General features: G+C 36.9%; 1 protein-coding gene and 1 pseudogene across 1 annotated transcript; one reads left to right on the top strand and one right to left on the bottom strand.

Moving 5' to 3' along the window:
• Window positions 1-822: 822 nt before the first annotated feature.
• LOC148690421 (uncharacterized) lies at window positions 823-3,466 on the bottom strand (annotated as a pseudogene).
• Window positions 3,467-9,278: 5,812 nt separating this feature from the next.
• LOC137714579 (purine permease 3-like) lies at window positions 9,279-12,232 on the top strand. Its single transcript, XM_068453767.2, has 2 exons — window positions 9,279-10,186; window positions 11,585-12,232. Exons 1-2 carry the CDS (start codon window positions 9,467-9,469, stop codon window positions 11,993-11,995), a joined length of 1,131 nt encoding a protein of 376 aa, XP_068309868.2. The 5' UTR covers window positions 9,279-9,466; the 3' UTR covers window positions 11,996-12,232.
• The last annotated feature ends 7,526 nt before the right edge of the window (window positions 12,233-19,758 follow it).

The raw sequence follows: 19,758 nt of genomic DNA, 5'->3' as shown, positions 1-19,758 counted from the left end.
ACAAACTCAGAGCAGATACTGACTTGAAGCGATGCATGGCTACCTTTCAACGTTTTGTATATGCACTATACGCATCCCAACGGTAGAGATGTGAAGTGGTATTTTTAGATATGACTGGCCACCTATTTGTGTTACGCCTGATTTATGTAAATGGTCAATAATGCATCGACTGATTGTGTCACGCCTAGTGACTAGTCCTTTTCTTTTCATGTATTTTCTTATATTATTTTTTTTCCTTTTTTCTTTTCTTGTTTCCTTATCTCATTGAATGCATAGCCAATAAGGTTTGGCTATATTAAATATGGTATATGAAAGATGACATCGACCCGCACTACTGCAACGTGAGCTTTGATCAATTTTGTATTGAAATTGGAATTAGATTGCAAAATTTTGGAATGGCAATGCATGCCCGGTGAAGATAACTGTCTGGACCATCTGGACGTAATTTGTAGACAATACACAATAGCTCGAAGATAGAATACACCACTATATACTATAAAACGAATTGTCATTAAGCGAGGGTCAAATGCTAGGATGCATGGACACGGACACGCATACGTCGATACGACACGATACGACACGGGGACACGTCAAATTTCTAAAAATGAAGACACGATACGTCAAGGATACGGCAATTAAAAATATATATAAATAAATAAATATATCTAAAATATTATAAAATAAACATTCAAATTTATTACTCAAGTTTAAATTTATTTCAATAAACTCCTAACAGTTAGAAAGATAGTCCATCCAACAAGCAATTAGTCTTCAAACTTGAAAAATTAAAAAGAAAATCCAAACGAATTTTTAAAAAAAAGCAAAGTCTCATTCAACTTCCACATTCATGATGTCTCCTCCAGTAACTAAAGTAGTCTCCAATGACGGTTCATCAAGTGAAAGGTTAGCTATTTCAAGCATCCCGACACTTTCTTCACCCAAGTTTTCAAAGCCATCTCCTCCAACATCCCACAATTGAGTAATACCTTCCTTGTAGGTTGAGCTATTCCTTGATAAAAGACGAAGATTATTATGCACAAATACCAAATCCTCAGCTCTTTGTGGTGTAATCTTGTTCCTTCTTAAAGAGTGAATAAAACTATAAGTGCTCCAATTTCTTTCACAACAAGAGGAGGAACAAGGTTGTCCAAGTAGCTTCAACGCTATGGATTGGAGACTAGGTGTAGAAGCTCCATGGACAATCCACCACATCACTAGTTCCAAATGAAATCGATCATTCATAGAATCAATAGCTCCAAAGTCATTCAAGCACATAGAGAAAGAGGCATACTCCACATTGATATTTCTTCTAATTTCCTCATTGGAAAAGTATCTCTCAAAGCACTTTTTCCTTTCAATTGTAAGTTCAACATCTCGGTGTGGAGCAAGACGACTAGGGTCTTCTTGGAGTCATTCTGAACTATAATACCTAAAATAAAAGAAATAACAGTTTAAAAATGTACTCATAAAGCTAAAAATTAATCTAGAAGAATTTATAAGTAAGTTAGCAAAATCATTACCTTGGATTTAATGAATGTGCCAAACAATGAAGTGGTGTGCTACTTTTAGTCCATCGCTCCAATCAAATGCGATACACCGCATCAAAAAAGCTGTTTTTTTCATGTAATGCCTTGCGCTCATTCCTGTATATAGCAGCTTTCACCTTTTCAATCATAGCATCCCACCACTCATACATAAGTGAAGACAAGGTTTATCTGTGTCAGCCATTCTAATAACCTCATATATTGGAGCTGTAAAGAAAAGAATATAATCAATCTTCTCCCAAAAATTCTCATCCAATATCTTTTGCTTCACCATCATTGCTTTAACCAAATCATCTTCTTTGTACAAAGCCCAATTCGGGCTAATCACCATTTGTTGTAAACCTTCCTTTATTTCCTTCAATCTTCTAAGCATCACAAGTGTGGAAGCAAATCTGAAAATTTTAAAAATTAGGACAACTTATAATTAAATAAGGAAAAAAAAAAAAAAAGTGGAGAAAACAAACCTTGTTTCGGCAATGGAAAGTAACTTTAGTTTGCAATGTTCATTAAACATGGACAATCTCATGCTATGGTTCATAATAAAACTTTTTATGGACCAAGCATCACTAGCAATAGTTGAAATCCAATTGCAGTCATCATAGGAAACTTCTGCTTGTTTCAGAGTACATATACTCTTTAAAGCAAGATTAAGAGTGTGAACAACACAGGGTGTCCAAAAGATATGGGGATAATGGGCCTCAATAAGTAACCCAGCAGCTTTACAAACAGGGGCATTATCAGTGATCACTTGAACAACATTTTCATGACCAATTTCTTTAATAGCTTATGTAAGAAAGTTGGCAATACAATGCTTGTCTTTGTATTCACCTTCACAATTAATTGCTCTCAAGAACATTGGCCCACTTTCACAAGCTGGCATAATATTAATAAGTGGTCTCCTTTGAGCATTTGTCCACCCATCACTGCAAACACTTACACCTTTAGTGCTCCATGTGCGCTTGATTGGTTGGAGGCACCACTCAATGTGACTCTTCTCTTGTTGCAGAAGAGTAGTTCTCCGTGCGTTGTAACCTGGTGGAACATACCCTGGAAGTGTAGAAGCACGAACATATGAGTTCCGATAGTGTGGATTTCTTGCAAGGTTAAATGATAAGCCACCTGTATAAAACATCCTTGCAACTTCGGCATCACATTGATCTCGAGCCTCCTTGTTAAAAACTTTACTGAGAGGCCCACTTATTCCCTTTCTCTTCTTTGGATCAAGATTTGCTTCAGGTAGATCATAACAGAATGAACCAGTATTGGGCAACGAAACATGTTTAGGAGCAGAACTCTTCAACTTGTATTCACACTCTCGAACTAACTTATTCATTTCCGCAAGAGTTTCATCAGTAACCTTGTTGCAAGGCGCGATCCCATTTCCAGACATTTTTAACAAATGAAACTTGACCCTAGAGTAGGATCCTTTATAAGTTTTTTGACAATAATTGCACTCAAATTTAGTATTTCCTCCTCCTCTATTTCCCACTTTTTCGAGCTTTTTGACATACTTCCACAGCGGAGCATTATAATTTTCAACAATCTCATCCAGATTAGCATTATCATTCACATGATTATCAGGGTGATTCATTTTCCTAAATTAACAAACATATAAACAATAAAAGTCAATTCATCGTATAATCGTATAGACAAAGACTAATACATGAAAAATTTATATTAACTTAAGAAATAAAAAATGCATCATGAAAGCATATACATAAAATATTATAATCTAAATATCTAGAACACTGTATTCCCAATTTACATAACAAATTAAGCTAAATATCATGAAAGTACAATAATATCTAGAACAATGTATTATAATCTAAATATCATGAAAGGCTATTCCAATAGAAAATTGTTGGCGTAAGGATATATGGAGGCCCTTTTTATTATATTATATACAAAAAGCAAAAGAATATAAGCAACTTCTCCCAATAATAATATTAATATATTATATACAAAAAGCAAAGGCCCTTTTTCCAATCTACACTCATTGAATCAGTCAAAGCAAAAGCCTTTTAACTTCGAAATTAAAAACAGGAAAGCAAGCTTTCCTTTCAGCTGCAGAGATGGGTTCTGCTTCTAGGAATCAGATTGAGCTTCAAAATTAACATAGTGAAAACGAAGTCGAAAGCTCTTAGTAGCAGTTGCAGACGGAGACTATGAAGACGACGGAGCAGTTGGACGGAGACGACGGAGCAGTTGCAGACGACAAGTCTGATTTCTGAATTCTGATTTCTGAATTCTGATTTATGAGGTTCAAGTGAAGAAAAATAGGTAAATCATTATTTTATACCCAAACAATCATTTCAGTTTAGCTAATTGGAATCAATCACGATTCTGTGCGGATTTCTTGATTTATTTATTTTTTTTTCTTCTAATTATCCTCTGATTTAGTTGGATTATCCTCTGATTTAGTTGGATTATCCTCTGATTTAGTTGAAAACGTATTCGAAAAGTGTGATACGCGTATCTCGACAGTATGATACGCGTATCTCATCAATAAATAATGTATCCCTTCATTTCGATACGTATCGGGCTCGTATCCACACGTATCCTATGCATATCCGTATCCCTGCGTGTCAGATACGAGATACGCTGGCTGTTACCCGTGTCCATGCATCATAGGTCAAATGTAGTCGGAAATGCATTTTGCTGCTGGAAAACTTTTTTTCAAGGAGAAAATGCCCTTGTTAGGTTGTCAGAAATGCTTCCATTGCAATTGTGTTTTTCCAACTAGCGGCAGGTAGACGTAGCCAATTCTTACAAGTGAACCACTTAAATCTTGTCGTTTTCATAATAGCTTTACCCTTGAACCCGTCAAGAGTTGACCGTACTAGTCCTTGGTTGACCTCCCGGTTTTTAACATTAACTACATGTATTGATCAAACCCCTGTATTATCAGTTAGTACGGAGTGAGAAACCATAGGTTGCTTGGTAAAGCTCCATGATATTAGATTTGGACCATAAAAAATAAATACTCTAGAATTGAATTGACGAAGTATTTGTATAGTTGACCTAGTTACAAGCATCAGAGATAGAGAGCTGGAGAATGGTGACTGGACTCGAGGAAGAATGAAAAACAAAACCCAAGTAAATATAGCGTTTGATATATCATAAAATACGTTTGACTACAATGAGATTAGTTGCACAAATTTGGATATGAACTGGAGTAATTGTAAAAGAAATATCGGAACGAGTGGGACTCATCTTGGTGTAAAACAAAGGAACAGCTTGACTTTAAATGAAACATGATGTAAAACAAAGGAACTGAAGCTTTGAACCCATGCTTGAGGGACCTGCATGAGACCACAAATGGCCTTATGAAACTTGAAGCGAGTGGGATGGGAAGTGTCAACATTACTGTGAGGTTGAGCCATGTACACGTCTTCACTAAATCGTGGACAACTTCATGTAAGAAAACATTTTTAACATCAAGTTATGAGAGCCCACCCAATGTTGGGCTAACCAATATTAACTTTCGAAGTTTTGGATCATAAAGGTGGAAACCCAGTACCAAGCCCTAACTACCTTCACGATGATGAGAGATTTTTCAGTGTGCGTGGAACACGGATACGTATGATGTATATCATTATACAAGTAGAATGACCCTTGAATAAAAAAAACTTTCCTCAATTTGTATAATAATATATTGTGTACCGTCCTATGTTCTAGACATAATAAAAAATGGAAGAGGATCCACTACTACATTTTACTATTTGCGTGACGAACAAAAGTTGGTCGCGCAAAGTGCATTTTCGTCGCACAAACTTCAGCACGACAGAAACTTCATCTCACAAAGATCGTGAAGAAAGACACAACGCGACGGTTTACCCTTCGTCGCACAAAATGTTTAGGAACGAATGTTTTCATCGCACAAAATACTAGGATACATACGTGGGACAACCATTGTTCATCTCTCTAAACTTTGCGCGATGACAATTGATTATTGCGCAACGAAACCCTGTTTGTCGCTTGAGTTTTGTGGAACGAAGGATTTTGTCGCGCAAAAATAAATTTTTTTTTTTTTTAATTTAATTTTACGTTTTTTTTTTTTAATTTTGTAATAAAAATAAATTTGGTAATAAAATTAAATTGCAATTAAGAAATGTAATGAAGAGAAAAATAATATATTTAAAAGTAATATAAATATATGTACTATGTTCGAGAAAAATGTTTAAAAAGTAAGGAAGTAAAAAACTAAGAAAATAATGCGGCATAATCTACATGGTCGTCTTGCAAAGGCGGTTGGAAAGTCTCGAGGTTGTCGATAGGGGCAGAGGTCGAAAGGTAGAGGTGTGGCCATGCTCGGGTTGGAGGGGCTTAGAGGTCGATGGGGGATGTAAATCTAAAAGACAAATGTCGAACTGACTGAGGGCCTGTACAAGCTGTGACATCTGGCTCCTATACGAGGTGAGTTCAGTCCTAAGGTCGGCCACCTCTGCTGTTAAAGCTGTCATTTGACTGTTTAACTGCGATGATGAAGGGGCTCTAGTTTCCCACCGCCGGGCATTCCCCATCCCCCTACAATATGTCCCTGGCCTCCGTCGGAGAGTTTGATCCAAGATCTTTCTAAGGATCTGAAACCCCGCATCCTTTGGGGGATCCACAGACTCCAACGGAGTATCGGGAGGAAGTTGGGAGGCGGACTCCTAGAGAACCAATTGCCTCTTCTCCATCATCGTCGCTTGTGTAATATAACATAAAATATTAATTAAAACATTCATATAACAACCATGAAACTTGAATGCGCAAGATAATATTTAAAATTAAAGAATACTTACATGAAGGGACTTGGCCAACTCATCCCCAGGTTGAACATAAACTTCGCTAAAGACATCGATCTCCAGGAATTTTGAACCCCCCTTGAATAGAACAAGAGAAGAAAAATGTTAGTACGAAAAAAAAAAATTCATATTAATGACATATTAAAAATTGAATATAAAAAAATTTTATTATTACATGCCACCGCACCTCCATCCTATATGAGAAGGCCCTTGAACCGGAATGATGGAGAAGAGTCTTCTTGTCCCTGTTGCTCTTGTTAGCTTTCGCCTTCTTCTGTTATACAAAAAAATAAATGTATTAGTTCAATTGAAATGAAATATAAAAAAAAATCAATAAACATTAGTAAAAAACGTATAATAATTTTAAACTTAATATAAAAAAATACCACATAGCCAGGCTCCTGAAAATGACCGCAAAACGACACCCAATTATCCTCCCAACCCTCAAACTCCTTCGGGCAACCCTCCTCAAGAGTGACATGCGGATCATCAAATGTTTTAAAATATTGGTGCAGGTCGCTCTTCCACTGCTTGTATCGTTTAGCGAAGAGCCTGTTAACTGATAGGAGCATATTTATGCGACTTAGTTAGCTTGTTTTCTTGCATTTACATAGTTAGTTTCCATTTATTATAGTGTTTCAAGCTATTTTCGTGTGTTTATAGGTTTAAATAACAAAGTTGGCAAGAAAGTGCAATTTGGAGCATTTTAGAGCAATTTTGGGCTTGGTATGGATAACACATGCATGGAGTAAGGTGAATGGACGGATTTGAAGATCAAGAGAGGCTAAGAATGTGCTTAATATCTGGAGAAACAAATTTAGAAGCATTGAAGATAAGGAATCAGCTACAAAGAAGGAACGTTATCCAAACAACCTTATCTTATCTAAACCTTATCCAACCTTATCTTATCTTATCCTATCTTAATCTTTTCCTACCTTAATTCTAGCTGCAAAGAGGACTCCTTTTCACATTAAATCACCTAAATATCAGGTTCTAGAACCCTATTTTCATGCCCTAAGTTTATGCCACATGTAACCCTTCTAGAAGTTTTAGAATTTGCCACAAGGACCATTCCTTGTCCTCCCTGGAATTTGATTGAAAGTGACCTTGTTCTTTGGTGAATTAGAGTCCTAATTCCTCTCCTTTTCAGCCCAATTTCGTGCCTCCCCTCTCCCTATAAATACATGATGTTGTAGCACTCATTCAACACCACCCTTTACCCCAATTTCACACCACACCATCTACCATACCTGGAGCCGTGCTTGCCATTCAAGACGTTGGATTGTTGGAGCGTTTCTAGGTGTATTCTATTTTTTGTTCTCAATGTTTAAATTTAATTATCTTTGCTTTGCGAACATGAGGAACTAAATTCGTTTTAGTTAGAGGTGAATTCAAAGCCATGAACATATGCTTAACAAGAAGGTCATGGTTGATGTGACTCTTGAAATTTATCTCCAAGATATTTGGAGGATGGCGAGCTTATTCCCGTTGGTAAGGTTCTACTTTACCTCTCAGCAATGCAATCGTGCAGCCCATTCAGTGGCTGCGTACGTCGTTAAGCATAGCAGGAGATTTGGCTGGGATAAGTTGGGTCCAAAATTTCTTTTTAATATTTTAGCAGAGAATGCAAATGTAATTGTTCGTTTTTAATCAATAAAACTCTATCTTTCAAAAATAAAAAATAAAAAAAATAAAGTTTGAATTTCTAGCTTCGCCACTGAATAAGAATCCGTTAATAACATGTCCTTAATAGGTTTACACGAGGGTGACACGCTGGTAACCCATTTCAACACGTTAAGAAAAATGTTATTTAATTATTTTAATTTTTTAAACTACTAAAAAAACTTACTATAAAATGCAATAGTCATAGTGTATATGCATATATTGTATATCAAATATGTATTATTGTATTATTATTCTATATAAATTAAAAAAAAATAAGTTTTATTTATTTATTTATTTTTATAGTATAAGATAGGCAAAGATTGAGAGTAAAAAATTATAAAACACATTAAAGTTAAATATATCAAGTAATTTAAAAATACCAAACACATTAAAAAATTATAATAATTAATTTATAAGTGCGAAAAAATGTAAAAAAAAATGGGCAGACACTCGTGATCGCATCCTTTAAAATTTGAGGATGGGTATACAAACCCTCATGAATAGTATTTAAAGGGAGTTCAAAATAAATAAAATTCGTAATCATTAATGTACAAGTCTGAAAAATGTGAAAGCATATATAAACTCTCATCATTGCATCCTCAACCTTGAAGCGCAACTCCCTTCATTTTGTATATCCTTGAAAATTTGGTATTTTGTAGTATTGTACTAATGTTTTTTTCATTACGCTCTTATTTTGGGGTATGTCATACTTGAAAGACAAATGTTTTTTTTTTATTTTTTTAATGTTTTGAAGTAACAATTATGTGGCAATATGGTATGCATATACTAATTTAGTATTATGTTTTTCATTTTCATTATTTATTGATTTAAAATATATTTTCTTTAACAAATAACAGGTCGGGTCATATTACCTGATAATATTAATTGGTCAATTTCGGGTCGGGTCATATTACCCGTTTACTTTAATGAGTGTTACATGACACGACCCGTTAAGATATCAGATATATCACGAAAACAACACGAACACGGAAAACTTGACAAAAATGCCAAGTTTTCTAATTTTTACTATATTTTCCATACAATATTTGTACAACATCTATAATATAAATGGAACCTACATGTGTTGGTAGGTTCTACTTTTATTAGAAATGTGATACAAACGTGGTATAAAAAAATTTAATAAGTATAGCCTTACTCATTTTCAATAGGACAAATTCAAGATGATTATGTATATGCCATTGACTATTCACTATTCTCATCGACTTGATGGGCACCTACTCTACCCTTGATATAAACATTGCTCGACTCCCTTCCTTTTGTCACACTCTTTGTATCACTATCCGTTTCTCCATTATTTCACTCCCACACAGCCGGATCATTTCCTGCCCTTTACTGCCTACAACACTAACGTCACCGAGAAAAACATATTCACTAATACCAGGCCAGTCCTGAAATTTCGGCGTTTCAGCGTTCCGGCATTTGTGTGAGGGCCTGACGTAGATGTAAATGGAAACCGATCATATTGAAAAACGTAACGCTGTCATGAAAAAGCTCCTCCTCGTTATAAGCTGCACACTATTATCCATAGGCACATGCGGAGGTCCATTGGTAATGCGCCTGTACTTCATCCATGGAGGCAAACATATCTGGCTTTCGAGCTGGCTCCAAACCGGCGGCTGGCCAATCATCTTCATCCCCATAGCCATCGGTTATTACCACCGCCGCAAGACTGAAGGCCCATCAACCAAACTCTTCTTCATGAAACTCCCACTCTTTATGGCCTCCGCAGTCATCGGCGTCCTCACCGGCCTAGACGACTACCTTTATGCCTACGGCGTGGCCCGACTTCCTGTCTCCACGTCAGCCCTAATCATCGCTGGCCAGCTAGCCTTCACTGCCCTTTTTGCCTTTATTCTTGTAAAGCAGAAGTTCACCTCATTCTCCATAAACGCTGTCGTGTTGTTGACTATGGGCGCGGCTGTTTTGGGGTTGAACATCAGCTCTGATCGGCCAGAGGGGGAATCGAATAAGGAGTATATTGCCGGGTTTTTTATGACGGTGGCGGCAGCTTCTTTGTATGGATTTGTGTTGCCGTTGATAGAGTTGACATACAAGAGGGCCAAGCAGACCGTTACATATGCTTTGGTTCTGGAGATTCAATCGGTTATGTGTTTGTTTGCTACTCTTTTCTGCACTCTGGGAATGCTTATCAACAACGACTTCAAGGTTAGTTGTATTTGGCCTCTCCTTAGTTATCATCATCCAATCAATTATAGTTATCTGAGATTCTACTTCAATTAATTGTTAATGAGTTTTCATGCTTGTAATAATGTTAATTTCACGTGATGATCTGAACTTTTGTAAGTCACATTTTAAATATTATTTTTATAAAAAAAATTAGGTAAATCTGAACCAATTTAGTCATATAACCTATTATTCAATAATAAACAAACTACGTTCTTCACTTTAATTAACAACAAAATCATGAAAATGTTAATCGAAAAACGATTCTTAATTTGGATGATTTTTTTTTGCAAAACTCATCTTTATAGTATTTCCTAGAAAGAGACATAAAAAGGTAGCAACACATGATAATTAGTAAATATCATTAAAATAGCAACACTCATTTGCCAATGTGAGAAGGGAAATGATCTATCCTCGTATAGCCAAAGATCAAATGGTATACCTACATGTATATTTTTTACTTAATTTAGTAAGTGGAACGAGTACAACAAATTTATAAAGTGACTTATACAATTGTGAGGAATATATCCTCAGTCATCAGTCTTCACAAAAGGACTAGAGAGCCATAATAGTGGAGAAATATGCTAGCTAGATATACTAAAACTCGAATACTTCATGCTTTGAATCAATCTAACGTTATTATACCAACTACCAACTAATGGGAGTGACTTTATTCTACCTTTTTTGTTCATATATATGTATTGATGTTGCACAAGATACCATATATTTTCACAAACTGTATCAGTACTATACGGTACGTCCATAGGTTTATTCTTCATCCCTTCTAAATTAAAGTTCCGAGATCCCGAAATGAAATATTTCAATATTGAAATAGTAGTAATATCATAGAAAAACCATACCTTCTAGTACTGCTGCTATTTTTTTTGCCATTTTTGTAGTTGCTAGAACTATGTGGTAAAGAGTGTAGAGGTTCGAGTCCTCTTCAAGGCATTATTGAACATTGAACGTGCTCACTAACTTGTAATAAGTTCGGCTTTGTTATTTTTAATTATTTCATCATTATTTATAAAAGATTTTTGTTGGACATGGTATCTTACTTACGTTTTTGTACATTTTAATCTCATGATGTGTTTCAAAAATAAATTAATAAAGGGATAAATACGTTTTTGTACATTTAAAATTTTAACCATTGTATGTTCTCCCCTTTGGTAGATTATTTTTTGTTAGATAAGTTGGTAGAATAGTATGCTCCTTACTATGCATTTAAGTTAGAAATCAGAACGCTCCTTACTATGCATTTAAGTTAGAAATCAGAACATACTCCTAGTGATTTAGCTAGATGATTTAGTGTGGAAAATGATTCGTATATAAAAAGGATATTCTTCGGTAAATAGTCAAATTTATTTACAACTTTTTCAGGTTATTCCAAGAGAAGCAAGAAAATTCGATCTTGGGGAAACCAGATATTATTTGGTGCTGGTATTGAGTGCTACAGTTTGGCAAGCTTTCTTTCTGGGAGCCATAGGAATCATCTTCTGCGCCTCATCTTTGCTTTCTGGAATTGTGATTGCTGTTTTACTCCCCATAACTGAGATCCTAGCAGTTATTTTTTACCATGAAAAATTCCAACCAGAAAAGGGAGTTTCTCTTGCACTCTCTGCGTGGGGATTTGTCTCGTACTTCTATGGTGAGATAAAACAAAACAAGCAAAAGGAAAAGGAAAAGGAAAAAGAAAAGGAAATGGAAATGGAAATGGAAATGGAAACCGAAATTGCGGAGAAAAAGAAAGACACACCAGAAACATCACAAGTTCCTCTACTGGAGCCCTAGCTAGTCAGTAGTCACCAACCGTAGTTGGACGGCAACACGAATACTATCATTTTTGCTGTGACATAAATTCTAGCACATGTGTGATTGTGCAAATTATTAATAAATTGTATTTAGGATATTAGAAGATTGTATCCCTTTATGTTTGTAGTATTTGCAAGGCAAGAAATCCTCATTAATTTACTATAAATAAAGGCACAATGCATAGGAATAATACATAACTCCTGAAGTCTTTCTTCATCTCTCTCTTTGACGCACCCTTTTAGTAAAATAGGCCACAACATGTTATCAGCACGCTCATGTCGTTGCGCTAAGGAACTGAAAGTTTTTCTGCTACAAACCCATTCACAAGATTCATCATCGCAATCCCGGGTCTTCTAAAACACGGTCTAAATTGTCGATATTTGTAATTGCATGCAACATTCACCATTGAACATGAACCCTAATTTTTTATTATCGAATTATATATTGTGAATAATTTTTTTATTATTGAATTATATATTGTAAAGTCAAAATTGTTGTTTGACTTTCCTTGTCAAATCTTGTAAATTGTACCAGACTCTAGATAGTTTTAGGGTTAAAGTGCTTACTTTTGGGATCTTGCTACTGAAAATATTCTCTCAAGAGCTTAACTTCTCACATCAAAGGTTTGTTCATTCGTATGCATTTCATGCCATTATTTCCAGTTTATTTTGTCTAGTGAATGTGTCTAGTCAAAACTTCTCATTGCTTTCACGTGAGTTGGGCACACATTTTAAGACAACCCACATGGGTCATCTAACAACTTTTTCCTGAAAATGGATTTTCAATCCTAGATCTTTCCAAATTGCTTATGCACATAACACGTGGCTTTTTTGATCCCCTTTCTTGTCTAAAACATCAAGCCCTCTTTAAAAACTCAATCTAGGGTTTCATTTCAATTTGGCTAGGAGAATTGCATTTCCAGAAAATAGTGTGTTTTAGCTTTGAGCTGCCTCTTTTGTTCTTCATCAGAAACCCTAGCCACAAAATCATATTCATGCACTAAACACCCAAATCGTTGTGTATTAGGGTAGCATTGTCTTTGTGATTTTGTTTTAAGTTTGTGGTCAAAATTTTCCAAGTTTCATATCTTTAAACTGACCTCTTTTTGGATTCATATCAGTTTCATCTTTCAAGTGTTTGACTAGTGAAATTGATTGGACATTAATCAAGATTTGCATCAACTTCATCACAACATCATCTGCATAAGTTGATTTGGTTTTGGTGCCATAAGATGAAGAGCTCAAAAAGAGTTGTCACTTCGTGAAGACCAAAGGAATATGAGAAAAATGAAGGGAGGCACAAACTTATAAACCACAACTGAAGGTTTAACTGACGAACCACTCCGTCGGGTAAACTCATCCATGCGTCGGTTAATATTTTGGTCAAGGGAACAGTTTCAACATGTGGCAAATGAAAATTTGACCACCTCGGGAAAAAATTCCCGACAAATACCTCCGTCGGGTAAATATTCTTATCACGACGAGACACATCTTTGTCGACTAAACAATTTCCTGCCTGGCGCCAAATGTTTATCAGACGAATATTTTTTTGCCTGCGAACTGTGTTCGTCGTGTAAGACCGCCCATGTCGGAGACTTCTTTTGTCCTACCACTGCCAATGTCCGTCGTGTAAGTAAGATTTGCCCGACCAAATTTTGTCCGTCGCCGGAAAATTCGTAGGTGAACATCAAATTTCTGGTAGTGAAAATTATTAGTGGGGTTTAAAGCTTTTTTGCCACAAGTCCAATATGTCTAACAAAGGGAAACGTTTGTGCCTCTCAATTTAATTCCTTTTTATATATTTTAGTTAGAAAATATTTTCTAGTTTAATTATCTAATTATGCCATTGCAAGTCCTCAAATAAAAAATAATTCGCATAAAGAAAATTAGAAAATTCTAATTTGATAACATTGCACCTTAAGAAACACTCAAATTTCAAGTCAAAGGAAAAGTAACACGACCTCTGCAGAAAATAATCAGAAGAAAAAATATTCAAATTTGAAATTCTCAAATCTGGAAGTTGAAAGCTTAAGAAACTACATCCCACGAGGAGAGAAAGAGATTGATAACTTACCCGACGTTGACGTTGGGGGTGGTCGGAGTTGGCCAAGTTTGATGGGAAGAAGTGGAGGAGCTGCTAGAGAGAACTCAAGAGTGGCGTTTTAGTTTTTCGAGAAAAGGAAAACTCCAGAGAAGAAGAAGCAGAGTGACACCCGTCCCCTTCCCTTTTTACGATAATCCACACATGTAAATTCATTGTGCTACACAAAAAAGAAGCCGAACATGGGCAACAATTGAAAGGCAGTTTTGTCAAAAGACTGTTAATGGACAGTATTTTTCAACTGAGGTTTAGTATAGGTATAATATATCCCATCTTTTCCATTTTCAGAACGAAAATAACCCTCACATACAAGATAGAGCTAGCACTACACATCTTCCAAATTACATCGATGGTGCTTTACAGCTAGATATGCGTTCTAATGGTTAATTCGAGGACAAAGCGTTCTAATGCATGGTTCTTTGTTTCATATGACTTGTATTTCTTTGTGCCTGATTTACTTTCTTTTCTTGTGACTAAAAGGATCCTTCCACTGCTGTTCAAGGGCTTGCGTGTATATATAGATGGTTTATTGTAATAAATAAATCATCACATTTACATAATTTTACATGGTATTACTATTAGAACAAGGGAATTGTTATTAGCATTCCAAAAATCTCATTCTACACTCCAAACTTTTTGTATTAGGAAAGAAAAAAACACTTGTAAGGAGTGTAGAATGAGATTTTTGGAGTGCCAATAATACTTCCCTAGAACAAAGAAGAAAATTATCTCTTAAATTTAGCAACAGATAGATAAACATTAACAATTCAGTATTAATAAAATTAAATACGTATTTATTTTTCACTAGTGACGTATTTGTTTGAAGTAGTTTGAAAAGATTCAGAATAATTAAGGCACAGATGTGACAAGAGAGGCAATAGAGGACCGGGTTGGCCCCTTTCCGACAGATAGAGATAACACTGATTTACTGGATACAGGAGACTTTCCATTACAGTGGGAACTAGCCAGTCAGGCATTGTCCACTGATAAGCTAGCAACGGAAGCTTTTCAATGTATGGAAGTGTGCAAAGATATAGCTAGACGAGGTGATCTAATAGGTTCCTCTTGTACCGTATTTTGGTTGAAGTAGAGATGCTGCACATTGCCTTAATTGCTAACATTAATCGTTGCATGAGAATAACATGCATCCATAACAAATTGCAGAGACTTTGGATATTCATTAATCTCGTCCAACTTAATATTACAACATACCACCACATAAAAAGGTGGCTTTCATAATAGATATTGATTTGAGCTAGAGTAATTGTTTAACACTTTAACTTCTGATATAAACTTTTCTATTTGAATTTAATGAAATTCTTACTTTGGGAAAAAGCATATTACAATATACCACCACTTAAAATTCCCTTTGAGAACACCGTTTTAATGTCCTTGATTTAATTTAAGGACACAAAAGAAGACTATAAAACGTGTCCCTTAAGAGCAAGCCCAGCGTGGGGTTTTGCTCGGGGGAAGGTGGACGGAACAAGGGCCCGAGGGCTAGGGGATCAGCTCTAGCGTGGGCCCGTGGGGGATTGCCAGTCTAAGAACCCGAGGGCCATGTGACGTCAGCCTAGCGTCAGGCAATATTAATTTTTTTGTGTGAGGCGAGTGCATCCCACTCGCGCGTGGGGGCGCGTCGCCGACACAAAATCAGAAAGAAAAAAAAAAAAAAAAAAAAAAAAAAAAGGTTGTCAGTTACCGTTGGGAAGCCACGTGGCTTCCCACGGTCCGTTAGATCTCAACGGTTACTTAATTTCGACTATTAGATCTGAGATCAACGGTGGATATTAAAATGCTTTTTAAATAAAAAAATAAAAGAAAAAATAGTTTTAAAATTAAGAAAAGTTACCATTGTGACATGTGGCACAATCTGGAGTGTTGGAATTCAAATTTTTTTATATCCAACTGCAGAGATTAATTAATTGAATAAAAATTTAAAAAAAATTGTAAAAAATTCAAAAAAATTCAAAAAAAAAAATCTGAAAAATCTGAAAAAAAAATTGTTTTTACTTTTCTATAAATACCTTCTCATTATCATCTACCTTACACAACAATTTCATATTTTCTCAACTACTTTCAATCACATTCCTTTCTTTGTCTCAAAGTTTGAATCCATTTTTTTTCAACAAAATGACCACTGGTGCATGTACGAATTGGTCGCTTATTGAAGATGTTGCGTTTTGTACTAGCTGGGTTGAAGTTACTCATAGTTCGCTTACGGGTAATGAGATGCAGTTGCGAGAGATGTGGAGTCTTATTCATATCAATTTTCTTTAGACAATTGGTGGGAAAAGAACCAAAGAATCGATGTCCAGTCGTTGGAGATTACTTAGCCAATCGTTTAGTACGTGGAGAGACGCCTTGGCACAAGCTAGTAGTAATATTCGAAGTGCGGAAAATTACTCGGATCAAGTAACAATATATTATTTATTTGATACCCAAATTTACATTATAATTATTTGTTTGTATTATTTATTTACATAATTTATTATTTATTGTTTGTATTATTTATTTGTTACGTACAAAATGTCACATCCCAGCCCGGGACGGATCACTTCCCGGCCCCGCTCTACCACCATAGCACGATATTGTCCGCTTTGGGCCCCGACCACGCCCTCACGGTTTTGTTTTTGAGAACTTACGAGCAACTTCCCAGTGGGTCACCCATCATGGGATTGCTCTAGCCCCCTTCTCGCTTAACTTCGGAGTTCCCATTGGAACCCGAAGCCAGTGAGCTCCCAAAAGGCCTCGTGCTAGGTAGGGATGGCAATATATTTTTAAGGATCACTCCCCTGGGCGATGTGGGATGTCACAATCCACCCTCCTTAGGGGCCCGACGTCCTCGTCGGCACACAGGCGAGCAGGATTAGGCGATCACTTCCCGGGCCCGCTCCACCATCGTAGCACGATATTGTCCGCTTTGGGCCCCGACCACGCCCTCACGGTTTTGTTTTTGGGAACTCACGAGCAACTTCCCAGTGGGTCACCCATCATGGGATTGCTCTAGCCCCTTTCTCGCTTAACTTCAGAGTTCCTACGGAACCCGAAGCCCGTGAGCTCCCAAAAGGCGTCGTGCTAGGTAGGGATGAGAATATACATTTAAGGATCACTCCCCTAGGCGATGTGGGATGTCACAATCCATCCCTCTTAGGGGCCCGAAGTCCTCGTCAGCACACTCGCAACCAGGGTTAGGCTCTGATACCAAATTGTCACATCCCGGCTCGGGGGGGACCACTTCCCAGGCCCGCTCCACCACCGTAGCATGATATTGTCCGCTTTGGGCTTACCATTCCCTCACGGTTTTGTTTTTGGGAACTCACGAGCACTTCCCAGCGGGTCACCCATCATGGGATTGCTCTAGCCCCATTCTCGCTTAACTTCGGAGTTCCTACGGAACCCGAAGCCAGTGAGCTCCCAAAAGGCCTCGTGCTAGGTAGGGATGAGAATATACATTTAAGGATCACTCCCCTAGGCAATGTGGGATGTCACACAAAATTTATTATTTATTGTTTGTATTATTTATTTGTTATTTATTATTTATTATTTGTATTATTTATTTGTTACCTACATAATTTATTATTTATTATTTGTATTATTTATTTGTTACCTACTTACATTATAATTATGTTGTTTGTATTATTTATTTGTTACTTATTTGCATTATAATTATTTATTTGTTACTTATTTTTATTGTGTAGGAACTTCAAGCACAAGCTTGGTACGCTGCCAAAACCAAAAGCAAAAATAAATCATTCAACCGGTGGGAATGTTGGAATATTGTCAAAGATTGTCCTAAATTTAGAGTTGTGCCAGTCGGTCCAGAAGTGCACATGAACAGCACCCCTCTACACTCTACACCCGATGATGTTCATGAAGATGATGCAGAAGAAGTGCCCGAAACGCCCCTCCCTAAACAAGCGTCGGGTTCGACCCGTTATCCAATTAGGCCTCAAGGTAAGAAGGCTTCAAAGAGAAAAGGGAGTGCTTCCAAGAATGATTATGCAAAGTTCATGGATGAACTTACTCGCCAAGGTGAATTGACTTTGGCGAGGGAATTGGCGAAAGATGAGGCTGATAAGGCTAGAGAGAAAGTAAAAGCAACAGCTATTGAGAGAGAATTTCATGCTAATGAGAGAGAAAGAGAGCTACTTAGGCAAGAAAGGGAACATGTTAGAGAAGAAAGACGGGCTCAACAAGATCGTGAGATTATGAACATGTCTTTAGAAGGGAAGTCTCCAAATTCTAAATTTTTTTGGAAGTCAGAGAAAGCGGACGTGGTGCGAAGGAGGCGTGCAAGAGAAACGATAGCAAGCCAAGGTGGTTCTAGCACCGCAAGAGAAGATCATCCTAGCACCACAAATTGGTTAAGTGATGATGAATAGAGTACTTTTTGTAATCGGAGCCCATAATTTTCCAATCACTTTGGGTTGTAATTTATTATTTATGTTGTTTCCAATTTATTGAATATTTATTCAAATTAATTTGGTAAGTTATTTATACTAAGAGAATATTTATAAGAGAATATTTATTGAAATGACAAAAACACACCAAATAAAATTACATAAGCATACGGAATAATTAAAAACTCACTAAAAAAAAATTACATAAACATACCAAATAATAAAACACACCAAATAAAATAACATAAACATACCAAATTCAAAAAAACACACTAAATGAACTTAATTATCTTCAGCTTGTTTCAATGCCCACTGGTGCTCTATCAAGTCAATTTGTCGGGCATTGTGCATGTCTGGCATTTGAAATGCAGTATATCGTTGAATGAGCCTTTCATTGTAATGTCCATCCCTTTGTAATGGCTCATGTTGCACGGGCTCATCGGTGGCGTCATGAGCACAATATATACGTGTTCTTGAATTGTTCATCGGGTCTGGCTCATATTCATCAACAGCTTCATAATCGTACTCATCTTCCACAATCATGTTGTGAAGAATGATGCACGTCATCATTATGGATCGAAGCGACTCTACATCAAACAATCTGGCAGCACCCCTGATGATCGCCCAGCGAGCTTGGAGGATACCGAAACAACGCTCCACATCCTTCCTGCACCCCTCTTGACAGCTTGCAAAGTGTTTTTCCTTCGCACTCCTTGGACGCGACACTGTTTTGACAAATGTTGACCATCGCGGGTAAATGCCGTTAGCTAGGTAGTATGGCCCGTCATACATACGTCCATTGACCTCATACGTAACTTTTGGTGCCTTTCCTTGCAGGACATCGTTGAACACTGGGGATTGGGCAAGGACATTGATGTCATTTTGAGCTCCCGGGACCCCGAAAAAGGCGTGCCAAATCCATGTATCAAAAGATGTCACCGCCTCCAGAATGATACTTTTTGCTCATTTTCTGTCCCCGTAAGTGCCTTGCCATGCACTTGGACAGTTTTTCCACGTCCAGTGCATACAATCAATGCTTCCAATCATCCCAGGAAAGCCACGCATCTCCGCCTTCTTCAACAGCCGCTCCAAGTCCATGTGTGTAGGTTTGCGAAGGTACTCAGCGGTGTAGATAGATTCGATTGCTCCGCAAAACCTCATCAGGGACTCAAGAATGGTTGATTTCCCTATCCTCGTTATCTCATCCACTTGGTCTGCAGATGCTCCATATGCAAGCAT

The sequence above is a fragment of the Pyrus communis genome, chromosome 15 (genome assembly GCF_041283825.1).
Source record: "Pyrus communis isolate YQ-2024b chromosome 15, ASM4128382v1, whole genome shotgun sequence".
NCBI lineage: Eukaryota > Viridiplantae > Streptophyta > Magnoliopsida > Rosales > Rosaceae > Pyrus > Pyrus communis.
This window is presented reverse-complemented; position numbering and strand designations above follow the sequence as displayed.